Genomic DNA, 21,311 nt, shown 5'->3' with positions numbered 1-21,311 from the left:
TGCAACAAGACTCACTTGTGTTTAAGCTGTTGTTGCTCCCAGACACTTTTATTTAATAAAAATATCAGGGAGGACACAATTAAAAAAACTGCCTTTTACAAACATTGGCAAGGGTGGCATCCCTTGAACAGTGCTATTTAAAGTCAATTAGCTCTTCAGTATGACCCATTCTACCCCATGTTTGTCTACAATGATTGCTTTTCTTTAAAAATCCACACTGTCCTTATATTTACAGTCAAACCCCCACTGCCTGTTACACTTTTGAACCACAGAGTTTAAACAGAGTGCAATCTTTATCATGTGACCATCTCCTAGCCCCTATGGTTGACCGCATGGCTTACTGCCATTTATTACGGTACATTACGTCTGCAAACACATCACACATTCTCTAACCCAAACACAGAGCCCATGTGCTTCATAATGCCGTGTTTACAATGACGCAAATGCAGAACCACTGGGGTAGTCCTCCTCCACCAGCTTGCTTGTTTGTTTTGGTGCTGGTCACACGCCATGTACAGCAGGTAGTGAGTTCACAATCTGATTATGAGCGTGTGTTTTCAGCTGTTTTAAAACACTATTAAATCAGTAAAATTTAGTTTCTTGGACAGACGTGACTTTTAATCCTAATAAATATAGGGTAGGCCATGTGTTTGGATTGAAATGATTATTTTATTAATTTTCTTTCTTTCATGACTAAATGCTTGAAGCACATACACAAAATGGCCAAAAGTATTTGGACACCTGACTATAAGCTTGCTGGACATTCCATTTAAAAAATAAACAAATGGTATTAAAAATCAGGACTTCTTTAAACCAAGCTTTTATTCATGTCTTTATACACCTTGCTTCATGCTCAGAGGCACAGTCAGGCTGGAACAAGAAAGGCCCTTCCCTAAAATGTTGCTGCAAAGTTGTAAGCATATGTTATTCTTTATATTATTGATTTATTACAGCTGTGAGCAACTGTTGTGGCTAAAACACATGAATTCAAAAATCAGAAGGAGACATTTCCTAACTCAGAATTGCAATTCATTTGGAGTATATCTTTCCATTTCAATGGGTCTTCTTAGGTCTTTATTGATGGTTGGTCGATGCACTGGCATTAGCATTTGGGGATTTACTTACTGAGACTCTCGCAATATAGCTCTATGTGAAAAACCAGCACTGGTTGGTGGAAACAGAAGAGGCCATGGCGGTGATGCAAGCAACAAAGAAAATATAGACAGTAGCGCAACAGGTACTTTGCCCATTATTTTTAATGAATACACATATAGCCATACTGCAGTGCTAACAAAAACAGTTCACAGAGAGTTCAAAATGAAAAAGAATGATTTCGGATAAGGTGATTCATGAAAATGATTGAATTAATGAATGCAGAATGAATGTGGTGTTTCTGCAGCCAGAGAAATGTGACAGTCAGGTGCTTTTCTGTCCACGCCAATCAGCAGAAATCACTGACCTGCGAGATGATTAGCAAGAACATTGTGCTTAAGAGGGAAGTAAGGGCTTAAAATCAGAGAGCTAAAAAAAAAGAGCAACGATGAAAGTGTGAGTCTGTGTAAAGTATCATACATAGCATGAGTGAACATTGATGTCTCCAAGTGATTCTGTGTAAGTAACATATATAATAAAAGAGCTGCTCTGTTGTTTCCATGGTGATTGGCCATAAAGTGGATGCAGGGAGGTAAACACGACCCAACCACTATGACCCAACCAGCTATTAAAGTAAAGATGCTGATCACTCATATGTGACCTTTCCTGACACCATCTTAAACATCAAATCAATTCAGAGTCAGCATCTTAACCCAATCACCAGAATAACCTTTGCACACTAGGTTTTCCCAAAAACCCAACATGTACAACATATGGCCATGGGAATCTGGGCACATATGGGGTCAGGGGTTATGGAAATTCAGTGCTGGCTTTTTTCCACATGTCCTACACCTTTTAATGATATGTAATGACTAAAATATTTAAAATCCTTACAACAACTTCTTGAGCAACATTGATCTAAACTGTTGCTTTTTTTAACAGTCTGGTGTCTAAGTCTCTTGTTTAGCACCATTCTTGCAAAAAAAATAACTATACCTTGTCTGGATGCTCATTTTATGTTGAGGAATGGATGAATGCAACCAAATACAGAAACATCCTAAAAGACAGCTTCCTCCAGAGAGAAGAATGGAGTAACAGTTCACCTGAAAACAACATTGGGGTGGCTTTGGGGACAGGTCTCAAAATGTCCCTGACTGGCCCAGCCAGTCAAAGCCCAGATTTAAACTCCCTCGAGCATCTGTGGAGAGACCTGAAAATGACAGTTCACATACAATCACCATCCAATCTAATAAAGGTTGAAAGGACCTGCCATGAACTGGCCAAGACCAGTTGTGCAAAGCCTGAATAGATGTGTGCACAAATCCATGTAGCTATGCTACATTCAGGTCTGAATACATTTGTGAATAACAAATTTTAGTTTTTGATTGTTTCCACTTTGTAATTATGGATGATTAAATGTAGATTGATGGGTAATAACGGCAATTATATTTATTCAAAATCAAATCCACACCACAGGAAAGATGTGCAAAGAGCTAAGTGGTATGAATGCTTTTTGAATTCTCTCTGTATAATTGTCCAAAACCATAGAAGCACTAAAGACTGAGGAACATCTGCTATTTAGATACTCACTCCCATTTATCTGATCAGCAATTCAGACTAAATGATGGGTACCTTAGCAACAAGCAATTCAGTTCAGAAGAAATGCCTTTGAAAAAAAACGTACTTGGGCAGAACATAACTTCTAAAGACACTCTGAATGCAGCTTTTGTGGAGTACAATAAAGCGCTCATTCACACAGAATATGTTAGCAATTTTAAACATGGATTATGGGGCTTGGAACAAAGCCAGTCATAACCACAATAATGTATTTATCTTTTTGCATTTTATATAAGACAATGTAGTCAATGCAGAAGTAACTTACAACAATATTTGCAAGTAAAATATTAGAAAGTCTTTGAAATTACCTGGAGTTGGGACAGTATGGAAAACACAAATAAATTAAATAAATTTTTTAAATGTTTAAATGTTTTTGCCTTTTCTCACTTTGTAATAAATTACGCTTGGCACTGAGGATAGATACCAAGCGATGAAGTGCTTTGAGGGTTATTTTGTCCCATTCTTCCTGCAAACACGTGAGCATCAGTACAGGGTTGTCACTGTCACATTTTCCATTCAGAAATTCTTGAGGTTTCATTTAGGCAACTGCTCTTTTTTATTATAAAAACACATACCTATTAGTTTAAAAAACAAATTCTGAAATGTATGAATTATAAGTTTTAAGGCAGGTTTTTCAAAAATCTGCTGGGTTCAAAGTAAACGTCCAGCAACATAGACAATTTGAAGGTGTCATTCAGTTTTGTAAATTCTCCTCCTAATTTGTTGTTCATAAATAATATTGACTACAGCTCTGACTTCTCTGAGCCTATAAAAATAAAGCCTTTGTGGGTTGGAACTAATAAAAAGTGCAGTAAACAATTGTCTTTTTTCTTGAACAGTACAGTTAAGTCTATGAAACCTTAAAGCTTGCTTGAATGTGGTCAGTATCATGTGGTCTGTTTTTGACCAGGTTTGAAACAGGACAGTCAGTTTTGAAATCAAATCTATTATTCTAGCAGAGAGTCAGTTTCTCATTTGCATACTCTTTTCCAGTTGGTTGCCGAGTAAGCAATAAGGATTTCTGCTGTTAGATGATTGGCTGAATGCTTGTGAGGCGTGTAAAACCCTCATTGAGAGAAACTATAAATGGAACATGCAGCCACACAGAGAAACACAGACGCCTGTTCGCAATGGTTCACGCTCATCTGCAGCCTCGCTTAGTGTGTGTTCACATGCTCTGAAACTGGAATTTAAATTGAATTAAATTTCCTGATAATAAAAATAAGTTCATGAGCAATGTAATTTTGATACCTTGACGCCAGTGTCTATTTCTTCAGTCAACCTGGAACTTAAAAACTGAACATTTAGGGAACTGAGTACTTCATTAGGATAAGCAACCAAATTCAAACCATGTCTCTGGAGGTAAAGGAGAAGAAAGAGGTACGTCTGGTGTTCATGGGAGCAGCCGGGGTGGGCAAAACGGCTCTCATCCAGCGCTTCCTCTGGGAGAGCTTTGAGCCCAAGCACCGGCGTACAGTGGAGGAGCTGCACAGCATGGAGTATGAGGTGGCCGGTGTCAAAGTGACCGTGCACATCATGGACACGAGCGGCAGCTACTCCTTCCCAGCCATGCGCAAGCTCTCCATCCAGAACGGTGATGCATTCGCCCTGGTCTACTCCGTGGATGACCCTGAGTCACTCAAAGTCGTGAAGAGTTTACGCAAGGAGATCTTGGAGGTCAAGGAGAACAAGTTCACGCCGGTCGTAGTGGTGGGCAACAAGACGGACCTTGAGGCTGAGCGACGCGTGTACGCCGATGACGTTCTCGCCACCATGGAGCTGGACTGGAACAACTGCTTCTTGGAAGCATCGGCCAAAGAGAACAACAACGTGCTGGAAGTGTTCAGGGAGCTGCTGCAGCAGGTCAATGTGCCGAGCCGACTGAGTCCGGCCCTTCGGCGCCGCAGAGAGACACTTCCTAAAAACAGAGGAGTGCGGCCACCCATGAACAAAACCAACAGCTGTGTCATTTCCTAAAGTGGCCAGGAGAGGGAGAAAAAGTTTAGGTAGCTATAGAATGAACTTTTTGAACCTTTTAAATTCAGCATCATTGTTAGCATGCCAGTAGTAATACTGTGAGAGGTTAAAAGATGAAAGGTGGCTGCTGATACAGAAGGAAGGACGTAAAAAGTCAGATCAGCTGATGTTCTGAAAGGACAAAGCACAGCTGGAGGTTTAAATATGCTGAATAATGAGGTAGCTACAATTCTGATCCTCATTGTCATGTCCAGTGTTTGAATAATGTGTGAGTATTGAAAAACTATTGCTGTCTGGATTGTAACAACAATATATATATTATATTATATTATGTTCTTTGGTGTCAATTTTATCTTAATAAAGTCCATGTTTGTCACTGTACAAATGTACACCATATTGTCAAAATTATGTGGATACTAATTCTAATAATTGGGTTCAAGGGTTTCAGTCAAGTGCAGCCCCACATCTTCAAGAATTTAACCATTCATTGTCTTTTTTACCACCTCTTTATCTTGGTCTGGGTCATGTGGGACAAATTCACTCTGCGAAAGGTAGGAAACACCCCAGACAGGTCTCCAATCAATCAATGGCAGGCACTCCCATACTTATTCACATCTAGGGCACTTATAGTAGCTTTAATTGGCCTGACTGCACATCTTTGGACTTGTGGGAGGAAACCGGAGCACTCGGAGGAAACCCACATGGAGACAGGGAGAACATGCAAACTCCACACAGAAAGCATCCTGGCTGTCTGGAAGGGAAATAGAACCCTGGTCCATCATGCTGCCGCAAGAATTCTAAATGAACCCAATTTGCAGGATGTTTAACCAAGGTAGAACAACACTGTGGCTTAAAAGACAATAACAAAAAAGATGTAATGGGTAAATAAAAGCGATGGCCAGATGTGGGGCCCGCTCCAAACAAGGGCTGTCCCAAAGGGTGGTGTGGTATGGGGGATGGGGGACTGCAGGATAATCCCCATGGTTTTAGAATAAGATGTCCAACAAGCTCATCTTCAGGTGTCCACAAACCTTTGGTCATGTATTGTACTTTTGATATTCTGAATTGATACAAATATTATTTTACATGTTTTGAAAATCTGGAAATAATAAATATTTAAGTGATGAAATATTTTGGATTTATTATTTTGTTTATTCACCTTCAATAACTGCTTCATCCTAATTAGGGTCACAAATCTAGGGTTGCTTTGTGACCCAGCGATTGGACAACAATCCTTTGACCTCACACTCTCAACCATTCATTCACAGTACAGTAATCAATACAAACACCAACAAGAGGTGAGGAAAACCCTGGGCAGCTATAGAGGATATCTACTGAAAGAACATGCCAAATGTCACAGAGAGTTACTGCAAGTGAAATTTGTACCCAGGTTCCCAGAACCCTGGATTTATGCATCGCCAGCACTACTTACTGTGACACTAGGACATAAAGTGCTAAATTACTTACAAATGATTTATTTATTTTAACCACTTTGCACATTTTTACATCACAAATGTTTTAGGAGGTGGGATAACACCAGAGCAGCTTATAGAAACCCACTGGGACACAGAGAACATACCAAATTCCACACAAAGAGTTACTGCTGGTGTGGTCCAAACCCAGGTTTTCAAAACCTGAAGCCACTGATCACTTACACTACCTGCTACCTGTGCCAATCCTAAATTGTAAACTAAATTATTTAAAATAGTGACTGTGGGAATTTGTGCCTATTTAGTCAGATGAGCATTTGAATGGTTGGGCACTGATGTTGGTCAAGAAAACTCAATTGATGTCCTAGTTCATTCCAAAGCTGTTCAGTGGGAATGAGATCAGGGCTCTGTAGTTTCTTTAAACTGAGCTTTTCATTATGTCTTTATAAGTCTTGCTTTGTGCACAGGGGCACAGACATGCTGGGACAGGAAAGGGCCTTCCCTAAACTGTTGTTGCAAAGCTGGACGCATATAAGTCCATATTTCCTTTATAATAATAATAATTGATTTATTACACATGTTAGCAACTGTTGCGGCTGAATTCAAGAATTAAAAGGGGTGTCCCAATATTTTTGTCCATATATATTTTCCTGCACTTACTGCCATCTAGTGGAGGCTCAGCCTGATTACACTGGATTCGTTTTGCTTGCGGAAGTGGTTTAGTCAAAGCAGAAACGATCTGAAAGGGAAGCTAGTGGTTTGCTAAACGAACCTTTGTTTCTGATTCTGGTTTGTACGGGATGCCCGTTGGTTCCCAGTGCCAGTTCAAATAAGGACACGTATCAGAAGTTTCTCTTTTAAATATGCCACTTAAAAAGAACTTCTGGACACAGATTTAGAGATGTCACCTGTAATAATGCTAAAGGGAAACTTTACTGTGAATATTTCAATAATATTAATGTAATTCTTTACAGTACCAGAGCTTTCAAAAGACATTATTTCCCATTTAATGCACTGGACCAACAATGTGATTCAGTTTATCTTCCAAGAAACAACACTACAGCAAAGTAAAAGATGCATGACATTGAAGAAATGCTGCATTCGACTTACAAATTAGCAGCTAATAGCGATAAGCCAAAATCTTTACCACAGACATAAATGAGTACGATCCAGTCATGAGTTCACCAAATCTGGAATTAACGACAGAGCTGCTATATGCAAACATACATATGATATAATGAGTGAAAAACCTTGACCCATAAGCTATTGCAACAAGCTACACTAGCTAAACTATGTGGCGTTTTAGCCGCACCCATTGCTAAGACATAAATGTTTTATTTTAAATTTTGTTCCGATTCTTTCTGTTCCAGTGTAACTGTGGTCCTGTTTGAAATGCTAGGAGGTCTGAAAAATATTTGACAAGTTGTAAAGGAATTAGTGTCCTGACTTCAGACCAACATAACACCTCTGTAATGATCTGGAATGCCGATTGTGAGCCAACATCAGTGCCTGACCTTACAATATCTGAATGGACACAAATTCCCACAAAACGTTAGTATAATCATGTCTGTATAAAGCAAAGCTTGACCTAAACTCCTAATAATCAAGACCATAACAAAGTGTTGTTGGGTTTTTTAAAACCTCACTGTCAATATTTGGAGGAGAACAGTGCTCCAACCAAATATATAAAGCCAGCAAGTTTTCACTGATTAAAGACTAGAGTAGTAATAACGCACATTATCATGAAAAAGAAAATAGAAAATAACTGTACACCTACAATCCCAACAAAAATCCCAACAACACTGCTGCACCTAATACACAATACCATGTCATTAACATGTTAGAGCCATTGCTGTGCTGAGAAAGGTCCACCACCCAAATAATATTTGATTATTAAGGGTTTCTGGGGGTCCCTTTTTATACCTGGTGGGTGTGGCTACTGACTTTCCACAAGATTTCAGTGTGTGTTGGTGGGAACTTATCCCCATTTAGTCAAATGCGCTTTTCTGAATTCTGAGGAATGACTGGTTTACAAAGTATTAAAAGTATTTAAGTGGATCGATAAGCTAAGGTAAAGCACCTTCAAATGACTTTAATCATCATTGAACCTTTATGAGACGTTTAAGATCACAGGCTGCAAGGCAGATCCCCACCACCTTCATCAGGTTTGTGGTGGGTCCAGTTTCCCCCAAATCACTGGGCACAATGCAGTAACACACCCCAGTCTGGACTGATTGCGGAGACTCAATACCCTGATAGCACCTCTGGAAATTCAAACACCTGAATCCTAGCAGGAGCGTAATTTACCACTTTGCTACATTAGCACCCCAGATGGCCCAATACCTAACCAGAGACCTTTCTAAGTGTTTCAAAAAGGAATAAATTGTGCTAAAGGTAAAGTGTGGTCCTATTTTTTATTTGTATATATATCCAATATTTATTTGATATAAATATACAAACTGTAGGAAAAAAGTAACAGAAACAGCACAAGAATACAGCCCTTGATTTCCTTTGTTTTAGTGTGCATTAAAGCATCTGTACATCCTATGAGTTTTGTCTGCTTTGTGGCCAAGCTGACAATATCGTTAAGAATCATTGGTCTACAGATATGCCAAACCCCCACACACAACTTCCTCTTTTCAAACAAGGTGTATTGTTTCCCTGAGCTGAAAAAGGGAAGTACCATGACTGTCAGCATTCCAGTTCCTCTTAAATGTCTGGTTAAAACACAGCTGTCTCTTTCATTTACCTGGACCAGCAATTCATACACCGACTTCAGAAATCCTGAGCAGTCTAAATATAGGTGAGTCTTTAACATGGACAAATTATATTTACATAATTATTAATATTAAAAAAGAAAAATAAATGTTCTATTATTACTTTTTGCTTAACACTTCATTCTTGGCACAGGCTTGATATCAGTATTGCTTTTATACCTGTAGGTAGCTTTTACTACTGCAGTTTGCAACATCTATTCAAATTCCTGAAGGACCACATCGGTGGACAATTGAGGAAATTTACTGATCTATAATGATGATCCAGATTGTGATGTAATGAGTGACCTGCAGAGATTCTGGACTGCTGTCTTTGCCCCTAGACTTGGTCTAAGCTCCTCAGTGTCCTCTGAGATATCCTGAGGAGTTCTGAGCAAGTAAAGGGTCTGTGACCAAAGCATATACCGAGTCTGGTTCCTCCCAAGGTTTCCTTCTTGTCATTTTAAGGGAGTTTTTTCTTGCCACTGTTGGTTTTTCGGTCCTGGATGCTGCAATGTTGCTTTGAGACGAGGTCTATTGTAAAAATGCTATACAAATAAATTTTACATATAATGTGATCCAACTTGTGGCAGAGTGAAATAACTGGATTATTTAGTTTGATGAATTGTAACACTTGGTAAAACTAAATATAATGTGAGTCAGGGATCCAGGAAATCTGATAAGGGTGCTGAAAGTTTAGCACCACTGGGTTTTGGACCAGTGTTGTCCATATAAATAGGGCTAGTTTTCCTGTACCCACTAAAAAAAATGTATAAAAGTAGCTGAAATGTGGGTGACACTATCCACATCCAAGCAAGCTTTAGATCACCGTGGACGAATCCTAAAATTTGTTAATCACATAAACTGAGGGGAAAAAAACTTTGAGCTTTGTTTTTTTGACACAGTTTGCTTGACTTTGCTTGAACACAGCAAAGTATCTCTTGGCATTTTTAAAATCTTAGTGTTGTTACTGGGAGTAAAGCTCCAACCAAAATATAAAGCCAGCAATGTCCTGTAATCAGAAAGTATCTACTGATGGAGGACTAGAGAAGGATAAACACACATTGTGCACTGGAAAAAAAGAAAAGTTCCAGTCTCTAACTGTACACGTACGAGTGCTAACATGGTATGTAGGCAGTTGTAGCCTACTGGTTAAGTAATCGAAAGGTGACTGGTTCAAGCCCCACCACTGCCAGGCTGTCACTGTTGGGCCCAAGCGTATGCTAAATGCCGATGTAAATGTAAATGTATGTGTTCTTAATAAAGAGGTCAGTAAGTTTAAACAGTATTTTTTTGTAAAAATCCAACACTGCTGCACCTGATACACTCACACCAGAACAACATAACTAATGTTACATTCTATTGTTCAGACTATGTTTTTAAAAAGGGAATTATGCATATTAGTGATAAAGAAATGGGAACTGACATGAAACCATATGGTGTCTGAGTTTATCTAATTCATATTCAATTCAATAAAGACACAAAGAAGCACAAAAACACTTTTTTAAATTTATTTACAAAAATATGATTAAATATGGTTGCAAATCAACTGCAGTGACATCACAAACACATACATAATTTTCAAGTCCAAATGAAGTTCATGTTTGCTGGAAAAAAGAGTAACTGAAAACAACATTATACATTAAAATATGGTTGCCGAAGCAACAGTAACTGGGTGAACATGGCAGAACAGGAATGACTGAGTTGAGAACAGGAAGTGTAAATGGCAGGTGAAATGTAGACTACATGTGCTCAACAAGTTTCCATTACTGTACAGCATAATGGCAAACTGAAAAGTGACTGGAATGTAATGGGGTTGGGTCGTATTTCAAACTCCACCTGCTTTTAAGCAGCACACCATTTCTGGCCAGAGATTTAAATTTATTGACTTACTAAATTATTATTGTAATAATAACAAATAATTCTTCTATTGGTATATATTACATACATTCCTAAACATCTTTACACTTAAATTTCCTTCATTTCTATTTCAAGGCAGATCAAATTTCCACGTCAAATTAAACATCCACTGAAGCTCGAACTGACATGAACAATATGCACCAGGGCTGGCTGAGATGGGGATTCCTTTTGATTAATAAGTGTGTATTTTTTTACCCACAAAGTTTATCTGTCTGGTAGGTGAAGCTTATGAAATAATCTATTAATGTATGTACCAAAGGGATAAGCACTCAGTGAGTGGACACAAAGCATTCTGAAACAACATCAGAAATTACACCACTTACAGATTTGGGTCACTTGGGCTCAATGATTTATCAAACTAATTTCTGAAACAGTTCGTCTAAAATACACCACAAGCCTGAATTAAAAATGTTTGGTCCATGTTGTGCTTATGGACATATAGACATTAATTTTGACAAAATGCCTTCGTTTGGCAGATAGCAGTACATTAAAGATCTTATTAGGTATATTAGGTACTGATGCCCATTCAAGCCAAACTGCTTCAAGTAGTGAATAATATTGAAACCATTTACATCGATTTCATCTTCCATTAAACAATCCTGTCAGGTTGTGTATATCAGATTTAAAGAATTTTATATTTTGAATATTGGCACTTCTAGCACATGCAGAAGAAGAGGAAGCAATCCTCTATTCTGGAAGAGACGAGCTTAAAGCTAAGCCTAATCGTCTACAGTGATGTTACGGAAGAGGTAAGCCATGGACTCGCCATTGTGGATGCGACGGATGGCTTCTGCCAGGATCATGCTCACATCCACTGTTTTGATCTTCGGACATTGCAGCTTCTGCACTTCATGTGGGACGGTGTTGGTTACCACCACCTGCAACAAGAGCCAGTCATGGCAAACACATTTTATCAGATTGGATAGTTCTTTTTTTTTTTTACATATTCATTAATGGCTTTAGCATCCATCCATCCAAAATTGAGAGGATATGCCATGAAGAATGGATGGATGTGCGAAAAATACCAAAGTCCAAAAATAGTTCTACAAGGTAATTAAGGATCTGCATCCTTTAATAAAAAACTGAAATTTTAGTTTCAAATCTACAAACATAAACTTTGTTACTGTAGGTGATTAAGTGTAGATTGATGCACTTACCAGAAAAAGCTTGTAGGCCTACTAAAAATGTATATAGATTGTCGAAAATGATGTACCTCGTCTATAGCGGACTCCTCAATGAGGCGTGGAGCATCGGCAGACAGCAAGCCATGTGTGGCCATGATGTAAATCTTATAGGCTCCTCTCTCCTTCAGGATCTCCGCCGCTGCCACAAAATCTTCCACATCATCTATGATGTCATCCTATAAGGGGTTTTAACAGATGCGCAAGCTGTGATTGACAATTTTTGATTGAGATTGACTGATCAAATAATTAACTGCTGTATTCCAGCTTTAATACTGATAGCTACATATAATAGCAAAATAATATAGAATTTCCTTACAACAATGATAGCGATGCGTCCTCCTACATCTCCCACTACAGTGATTGGTGGTTTCTCCTTCGCCATCATTACTAAGAAAAAAATCAAAATTCCAGCGGTCAGTCACACTGTTAAAACATGTAATGGTAAATAGGCATATCATTACATAACTAGTCATTACTGTTCCTGTAGATTGGGTAGGATGGGTTAAGCTTACATCTAAATCACCTAGATGATTCTTTAATAATTAGAAATTCATCTGACTGGTTGGTCTGCAATAGTTTGAGTCCCATTTTACCCCACCTACAATTCTATTTATATTAGAAACAACAAAGTCATGTGCAACACATGCCATGCAGTAATCAAAACCCCTCTTTCCATTCAACATACCCAACCATAAAGGAGGTATGAAAGGTTTCTACACTGTGCATTCAAATCGCAAAGAGCGCAGCTATACTACTTTTGTCCTAAAAGCCAGCCAGTCTGGCTGAAAGAGATGTAAACAGGAGCATGGTTCAAATTTAAATATTTGGAAAGGCACAAGTACACACAACCAGCAAAAACACACCAACACACACACCTGCACACACAGGGACAGAGCACAGGTTTTGATGGGTTACAAGTTTAACATGCCTTCAACACATGCCTTTCAACAATGGAGTAAACTATACAAACTGAATTCCTGATAGTATAAAGACTTCTGGATTTCTTAGCTGAAAAACAGACCTAAAATGTAAATACAGTTTGAAGAAATATAATTTTCCAATTCCCTATTGCAATTCCCTGTCGTAGGGCCGCAGACATGCACACGCCCACTCTGACATGCACCAGCCAGCGGCACATTCTCACACAGTGTTCTCATACATGGAGAGTCACGTTAGCCTCATTAGAATCCACCACCACTCGTGCCGACGCCTCGACCACATATAGAGGATGCATTTCACAACTGGCATTAAATAGAAATCCAACCTTCCTTCCGACAGACATGGCCAATTGTGTCTATCAGATGCCTGGCCTTGTTGATAGCACTACTGAATTTCAAAATCAAGGGCTCTAGCTCTCTGCATGGGTGAGGCCCCAGGGATTTAAATAATTCATTAAAATATTTGGCTTGATTACAAATGTTTCAATAATGTTTGTGTTTTTAGTCATCTGTCCTTCCAACATTCCTTTCTGTATTTTCCCCTCAAGGTCATGTGTTTCCAAGACCTTGCAAAAGTCTTGGCGTTACGTAACTACAAGGCAACTCATCTAAAATCTACAGAGTTTTTTTTCAAGCAGGCATGATGTGTTTATTGAAAACATGAAGCTTGATTAAAGCCAAACCTACTACAGAGTCCATTTCTATCTGAGGTGGATAATTAATGGTTCCATTTGTTTCAAAGGATGATAATTACAGACTTCAGAAGGATGCACTTCATTTGAGGTTTCTCAATCCTGATTGGAAGCACTCTGGAGTTGGCACTGCAGATTTCATCTCGTTCTATTTATTCATCTCTGTTAAATTTAAGGTTTGTTCTTAGGATCACAGACAGACACAAACTGTTGGATTAGATGACTCGGTCATGGTACTTTTTTTCTGAAGAGGGTTTATCACACAAATATCCAATTCTCCTGAATTAAATTAGAAAAAATGCATTTGAATGCAGGTATTGAGAAGCCTCGATCACTGCATGCACGCATAGAGGAACCATTTCAGTGCAGTCAGTGCTGTGATCAAAAGCAAAGAGTTAACCATCGTACTTGGGAGCTCTATGCCTGGGAACGGAGCCTGTTGCTTGCCTATTACCAACAAATAAACATCACATTAAAGAAACAGACACAGAGAAACACAAAAATGAGGATACCAGGACTTCAAGAATCCTCAGAATATACTTGTTTACAACCTGCAGTTCCAATCAGTTCTAATTACAGCTAATCAGTAGTACAGATTATTTAAATGCATTTCCACTCTTATGTTCCCAATTATTATATACTATATATTTTTCAAAAATGACATAAATGGTACGTTTACAGCAAAAGAGGTTTTTAGTCTCTGAATCTAAAGTCTGTATGTAAAAATCTCTAGTATAATTTGCTGCTGGTTTGATTATAAAAAAATGCCAAACATACAGAAAATTTAATGGCGGAATCATGCAATCATAGCGAAGATGAAGAAGCTTCCTGATATTCAACATTTTAAGACAACACTTGAATAAAAGCACCTTTAAAGCCATAGCAAGCACCTTAAACATCTATGTCAGTACAGAAGATATAATAATCTCTGCTCTCACAATCAACCAAATGACATTTGGAAAAAGGAAGGTTGTCTGGATGACTTTAAGAACACTGAATTTACAGTAAGATATGGAGGTAAAAGAATTGGGATATGGGGCTGTTTATCTGCAGTCATGGGTAATTACACAGAATTATGAAGGGAACATGATGTACTAGTACATCATGAAAGCAAATTTAATCTCATGGTCAGGAAACTACTCTGGACGTGCCAGTAAAACAAACATTTAAAGCTAAAATACAGAAGGTGCTTGCACGACCTGACTGTTTTTTAAGTCTTTGTTTATTCTTATAAATTAATATGTTTATATTGGTTAATTAATAAATACTTTTGTAAATTTGTCATTGTTGTCTTTTTAATATCTTTTTTGTCCATATTTGGGTATATTTAGTTCCCAGACTGCACACTGGTGACCCTGACAGTAACACGACACCCTCTCTGGCCGAGGAGGGACACATGCTTCTTGAAAACCTTCTCGAAAGTCAAAACAATCAGTAGCCACTAGGAGAGGGTGTCGTATAACCGGCGGAAGTTGCCCGTACCACCAATATCCATGAACGTGACAACTTTCTATCCTTGCCTATGACGTTAATCCAAGTTTGACACAAACTGCCCTAACTTTTTAGACTATTACAAAATTACACTAATATCCAGTTTTTGTAATTAACACACCTGGACACTTCTTAAATAATATTCAGCAATGTAACACAATCTACCACTGTAGTTGGTAGCATCTTTTTTGAGTGTTTGAGTGAGTTTTTATTATTTTGACCAACACAGTATAATAAAGGATAAAAAGTCCTTTGTAATTTTTCATACTATATCAAAAACCCTTTTTGACCTAATTTTTTCAAATTAAACAATAGAGACAACATGATAAACATACTGCATAGTTGTATATAAACCTGAAAATGCTTTATAACTGAATGAGTTTAAGCTAGTTAGAAAATACAAATTCTCTATTAGAATGTGGCTGAAAATACTCATTCCCATCAGACACTGAAAAATCTTGAAACAAGTAGCAATTACTGTAATGCTGTTTTACTCTGAGGATTGTCAAAGTCCATACAACACAAAGATCACAAATGAACACAGCAGTGGAAAAATACTTGCATATAAACATACAAAAATATCAGTATCATTGTTCTTGGTAGGAAAAGGACCAGTGTGCACGTTTAAAAATAGTTACGGTTCTCTAAAATGTAAATCATGCAATGCAATACAAGGAAATGTGTTTCACGGAGTGCTGTTAGTACATGGAAATTACTTCATGTAATATTTTTTGTTGTTCTTTTTCCCGCCACCCCACTTACAAATTAAGAATCATAATTTTTTTACACCCACACTAACCGAGAAGGGCCAGTGACTAGCAATGCCAACTCATCCACCAGACAGCAGGAGCTGCTGTTACACTGGCAAGGTGGCACATTCGCCTGGCTTTCCCTCCCTAGGCCAACTGTGTCTTTGCAGGCTAGTGCATTATACTGCTGCCCCACCCATGTTGCCCTTCAGTTAAGATTTTACTCTTTAAAATCTGTCAGTCTATACTTCATTTCATTTTTATCAACCACTTTATCCTAGTCAAGGTTGTGGCTAGAAACACTGGAATACCCTAGACAGGGTGCCAATCCAGGCTTTCCCCCCTGTGAGACATAGCCAATCATGTCTGTGTAGACACCTGGCCAGCCAACAGCACTGCTGAGATTCAAACTCGGATCTGGTAGGTTGACTGCACCACCTGAGCGCCAATTCTATGTTTTTAGTTCATTCGTTTTTATCCAGAGGCTGTAATAATTCTCTGGTTTGTGCAAATAACCTATAAGGTCTATAATTATTTTTTGATTCTAGGTAATCTTACATGGCAGCTCAAGTCCAGGGTGGCCTGAGGTGTTGCGGACGCAGGGAGGAGAGTGTCGCCCATCAGCCATGTCAGATTCAGAGCATTGAGCCTCGCCGTGAATAACAGCCAGACCCAGACGCAGCCTCTCAGCATATGACTGTGCCCTGTAATCAGCACATACAGAAGTAGGCGTCAGATTCAGAGGTGCACTGGTATCAAACAATACAGGTTTTAAAGAACTGGCACAAAAACTTGAATACAATTCTAATGGACAAAATGTAAATACAGAACGTAGCATCATATAATGCATGAGAATGATCATTTCATTCATATTTTACTTAAATATACAGAAAGTATGTTAAGTAATCATTGTGCCTTTCTTATTGACTGGCATCAAGCATGGGTGTCATGCATGCGGCAGGTCATTAGTACAATGCCAAGCCATAGATTCAAAATGACTGGAATTAAACAGGGTTAAAATGGAGCTGTAGGCATGTGCAGTTTTAAGAAAGGCCATAATACCTCTTAGCAGCAGATGGAGACTTTGCAACAATAATTGCATTTCTGTAATCAGGGATCTGAAAGAATAAGCAGCAAACATTATACAAAAAGGTAAAGAGCTTTAGTACACATAAAAAGCATTTTCGCCTAGTCACATACCTCTTCCTGGATGTACTGTAGAAGGAATGGAGAAGCACGCAGGTTGTCTATTGGAAAACTGAAGAAACCCTGAATCTCTTTCTGATGCAGGTCCATGGTGATGATGTGTGTCAGACCTGATTAATATTTACATTTTTAAAACCTAATTCAGTTGAGTTTAAACACATTAGGAATTATTAATTGATCCTAAACATGCATTTAATTTGAATCAACCGCTTTATTCTAATCATGGTCATGGCGGGTCTGGTTTCACCGGGAATTACCTGGTAAAAGGCAGTAACAGGGTGACAGGGTGCCAATCCATTGCAGAGCTTGGATTGCAGGGCTTTTGTCTGTATATATGCCCAGCTGAACAACTGCACTGCTGAGATTCAAACCCAGATCTCAGAAGTGGTGGGCTAGTGTAAGACAGTTGGTCCACTTGAGTGACCAAGCCTTTACATTTTAACATCAAACTAGATTACTCAGGACAAATTCTAAAGACAGATAAAACTGAGAAAATGACATGTAAATTGTGTTTGAATAGTGTAACCATGTGATACCTGCTTTGGCTAGCATGGACGCCAACAGTTTACATACTATGGATCCTCTTTTCCTCATCTTGCACTGCTTGCTATAGGGAAAATATGGAATGACACCAATGATGTTTTTGGCACAGGAGGTCTTGAGTGCATAGGCCATAATGAGCAGCTCCATGATCGCGGTGTTAACATCTCTGACAATGGCATACACACACACACACACACACACACACACACACACACACACACACACACACACACACACACACACACACACACACACACACACAAACAAGCACACAAGTACATTTATAGAAATACATTTTCAAACTTTTATTAATTTAAATTGTATTCAAAAATTTAATACTAAAAAATAATACTCTGGTGGTCATAGTATACCAACAATAAGAAATGTGCACTACCTAGGAATGGTCTGGATAATAAAGATGGTTTGGCCTCGTACAGACTCTTTGACATCAACTGTGGTCTCTGTGACAGGAGGAATGGGTCACAATGAAAGAAAATACATTAAAATAAATGGGACGTCTGCTTTGTAATGAAATGCATGAAGCCTATTTTAGTGGTACTTGAATTTTACCTCTGTTACCCTCCTGGCACACGACAGACTTGCCAAGTTCCACACCTAGACGCCTAAACAGTGAGAAATGTCCAAAAGAAGTTATATTTAAGTGACTCATATTTATTTTAATAATAAATCTGTACACTGTAGGATAGAATACTGTTGCTCAGAAAACATTTTAAACAGTAATGTGGAAAACTAGAAGCACATAAATAATTCACTGATCAGCAATAACATTAAAACCACCTCACTGTCCATTATATCAGCTCCACTTACCATATAGAAGCACTTTGTAGTTCTACAATGACTGACTGTAGTCCACAGGACCACAACAGATCAGGTATTATTTAGGTGGTGGATGATTCTCAGCACTGCAGTGACACTGACATGTTGGTGGTGTGTTGGTGGTGTGTTAGTGTGTGTTGTGCTGGTATGAGTGGATCAGACACAGCAGCCTCCTACCTAGTTGGACACTCCTACCTAGTTGGTCCACCTTGTAGATGTAAAGTCAGAGACGATCGCTCATCTATTGCTGCTGTTTGAGTCAGTCATCTTCTAGACCTTCATCAGTGGTTACAGGACGCTGCCCATGGGGTGCTGTTGGCTGGTTATTTTTGGTTGGAGGACTATTCTCAGTCCAGCAGTGACAGTGAGATGTTTAAAAACTCCAGCAGCGCTGCTGTGTCTGATCCACTCATACCAGCACAACACACACTAACACACCACCACCATGTCAGTGTCACTGCTGTGCTGAGAATGATCCACCACCCAAATAATACCTGCTCTGTGGTGGTCCTGGTAGAGTCCTGATTATTGAAGAACAGCATAAAACGGGGCTAACAAAGCATGCAGAGAAACAGATGGACTACAGTCAGTAATTGTAGAACTACAAAGTGCTTCTATATGGTAAGTGGAGCTGATAAAATGGACAGTGAGTGTAGAAACAAGGAGGTGATTTTAATGTTATGGCTGATCGGTGTAAAGACACAGAACAGTGTAAATACGCAGTGAGTTATCTTGTACACATGCCACAATTCATTTTATTACTCAAACGTATGAACTAAATTAGACAAAATATGAGTCTTCATTGACATCCAACAATTGAAGCACCATGTTTAGCTATTTTATGCCTGTATGGTCTTATTTCATCCAGTATTGCACATTTGTAACATATTGACATTCCAAGCTGCCATAACATGTCAAAACAGACACCCTGCTAACAGCCTAGCTAAGTAAATAGTCATATTGAGTAAAATGCAGGTAGAACGTTATATGAAAGGACCAAGGGACCTTATGAAAACATTTACAATGGCACTGAATCACAAACACACAGGAAATGAATAAGTCATGGATAGTTATAACCGTTTGTTTTTAGCTGGTTATTTGTTCGTGTCAGCCAGGTCCTTAGCTAGAGATCAGGGCAAAACTTAAATACCCAACTAGCCCAGAAACAGCCAGTCTCTTGCTCTGGTTGGTACAATATGTTAAACAGAAATGTTACCGCTCATTGTTAAATAAAATAGAAGGTAAGTGTTTACTGAAGGATACATACTCAGTTATCTTTTTAGCCAGTTCGGTACAAGCTGCAGTAGAATTAGCAGAGAAGACACGGTAACCGGTTTTGGGTACGTTCATTCTGAAGATAAATAAAGTGATGCTAACAGTTTTAGCTTCATAAACTGTAGGAACGAACTCAGCCGCTGTTCCTGTTTACTTTTCGATGTGAAGGAACGTCGTGTCGGGAGGCTGAAACGAAAGGCGACCGTGCAGCGTGACGGCCGTTACAGTGTCAGTAAACGCAGTGCAGCGTAGCTCGATGCTAAATTACCATTCTGCGTTTAACTGTTTCCAAGCAACTCAAACACACATTTTCTATTTTATTCTGCAGGATTAAAGATAAATTTCTCCTCTGCTGCCGCCGAGAGGTTTGGCGTGAACAAGCGCTTTGACCTGTAATCCAGAGTTAAACAGTCTGCGGTGAATTCCTCTGTGTATTCCGGGTTTGGTCTGTGCTAGTGGGCTAACCAGCAAACACAACGTGGTCGTGACGTTGTTAAAACCACTATTATGACATTAGTAACGTTGTACTGATGTAGATTGAAGGGTGGAAGGGTGGCTTCACAGCCTTCCGGGTTCGATCCCCAGGTGGGGCAGTCCGGGTCCTTTCTGTGTGGAGTTTGCATGTTCTCCCCGTGTCTGTGTGGTAGGGTTGCCAACTTTCAGAACTGGAAATAAGGAACACCCTGGGCTGGCGGGCTGGCGGTTAGGGTTGCACCTATAAACATATTACGGGTCTTACACCGTCGTCGGGATATTATCAAAATCTTTAATTTAGGCTGTTTAACATTTATTATTTTCATTCTTTATAATAATAAATCAGAACCATATTTTATGCAAAACAACATGCATGAAGAACATCATGTAAAAATTTTTCTCAATAGTGCAACAACATTTTTACATAATCCATCTTCACACGGGCATGTACTCATTCAAGAATTCTTGCAATTTTACTTTTATAAAACAGACCTGGTATTATAAAAAAATGCTGAACATTTCTCACACTTTTTCATAAATACTTGGGTTTTGTTTTTTTATTCTTGTTTAGTTTATGTATTACAGTGGGCACTGTTTGGAATAAACTTTACTGTGTGGCATCTTTTGCTGGCATGTTACAATTTCATATCACATTTACACTGTCAATTTGATATTTTCTTCCACAAAGTAATTTTAGTTAACCAAACTAGATTTCTTTTTAGGGTAAAAAAATTCAGCTTCTTCCAGTGTGGAAGTCTCTAATCTGCAGCATTTCTCTCTCATTGATAAAAACACGGAATAAAGTGCGTCCCGTATCAGTTCAGTACGGAACACGTCATTTAGTTTTTAAGTAAGGAACGATTCCGTATTTTACGGGACGGTTGGCAACCCTACTGTGTGGGTTTCCTTCGGGAGCTCCGGTTTCCTACCACAGTCCAAAGACATGCAGTCAGATTAATTGGGGATACAAAATTGTCCATTACTGTGTTTGACATTAAACTTGTGAACTGATGAACCTTGTGTAACGAGTAACTACCGTTTCTGTCATGAATGTAACCAAAGTGTGCAAATCATGACGTTAAAATCCTAATAAATAAATAAATAATAAAATATGATTGAAAGTCAAAATGAAA

General features: G+C 38.7%; 2 protein-coding genes across 2 annotated transcripts; one reads left to right on the top strand and one right to left on the bottom strand.

Annotated features, from left to right (window-relative positions):
• Nucleotides 1-4,056: 4,056 nt before the first annotated feature.
• rasd4 (rasd family member 4) lies at nucleotides 4,057-5,071 on the top strand. The gene has a single exon (XM_063019087.1). The coding sequence runs from the start codon at nucleotides 4,060-4,062 to the stop codon at nucleotides 4,684-4,686; it is 627 nt and encodes a 208-aa protein (XP_062875157.1). The 5' UTR covers nucleotides 4,057-4,059; the 3' UTR covers nucleotides 4,687-5,071.
• A 5,295-nt stretch (nucleotides 5,072-10,366) lies between these two features.
• On the bottom strand, nucleotides 10,367-19,975 carry prpsap1 (phosphoribosyl pyrophosphate synthetase-associated protein 1). Its single transcript, XM_063018692.1, has 10 exons — nucleotides 19,697-19,975; nucleotides 18,163-18,215; nucleotides 17,987-18,053; nucleotides 17,586-17,758; nucleotides 17,044-17,159; nucleotides 16,906-16,961; nucleotides 16,402-16,547; nucleotides 12,290-12,360; nucleotides 12,003-12,149; nucleotides 10,367-11,667 (listed from the first exon to the last, which is right to left on the bottom strand). The coding sequence occupies exons 1-10, from the start codon at nucleotides 19,777-19,779 to the stop codon at nucleotides 11,509-11,511; spliced, it is 1,071 nt and encodes a 356-aa protein (XP_062874762.1). The 5' UTR covers nucleotides 19,780-19,975; the 3' UTR covers nucleotides 10,367-11,508.
• Nucleotides 19,976-21,311: the final 1,336 nt, after the last annotated feature.

This window comes from Trichomycterus rosablanca, chromosome 22 (assembly GCF_030014385.1).
Source record: "Trichomycterus rosablanca isolate fTriRos1 chromosome 22, fTriRos1.hap1, whole genome shotgun sequence".
Classification (NCBI taxonomy): domain Eukaryota; kingdom Metazoa; phylum Chordata; class Actinopteri; order Siluriformes; family Trichomycteridae; genus Trichomycterus; species Trichomycterus rosablanca.
This window is presented reverse-complemented; position numbering and strand designations above follow the sequence as displayed.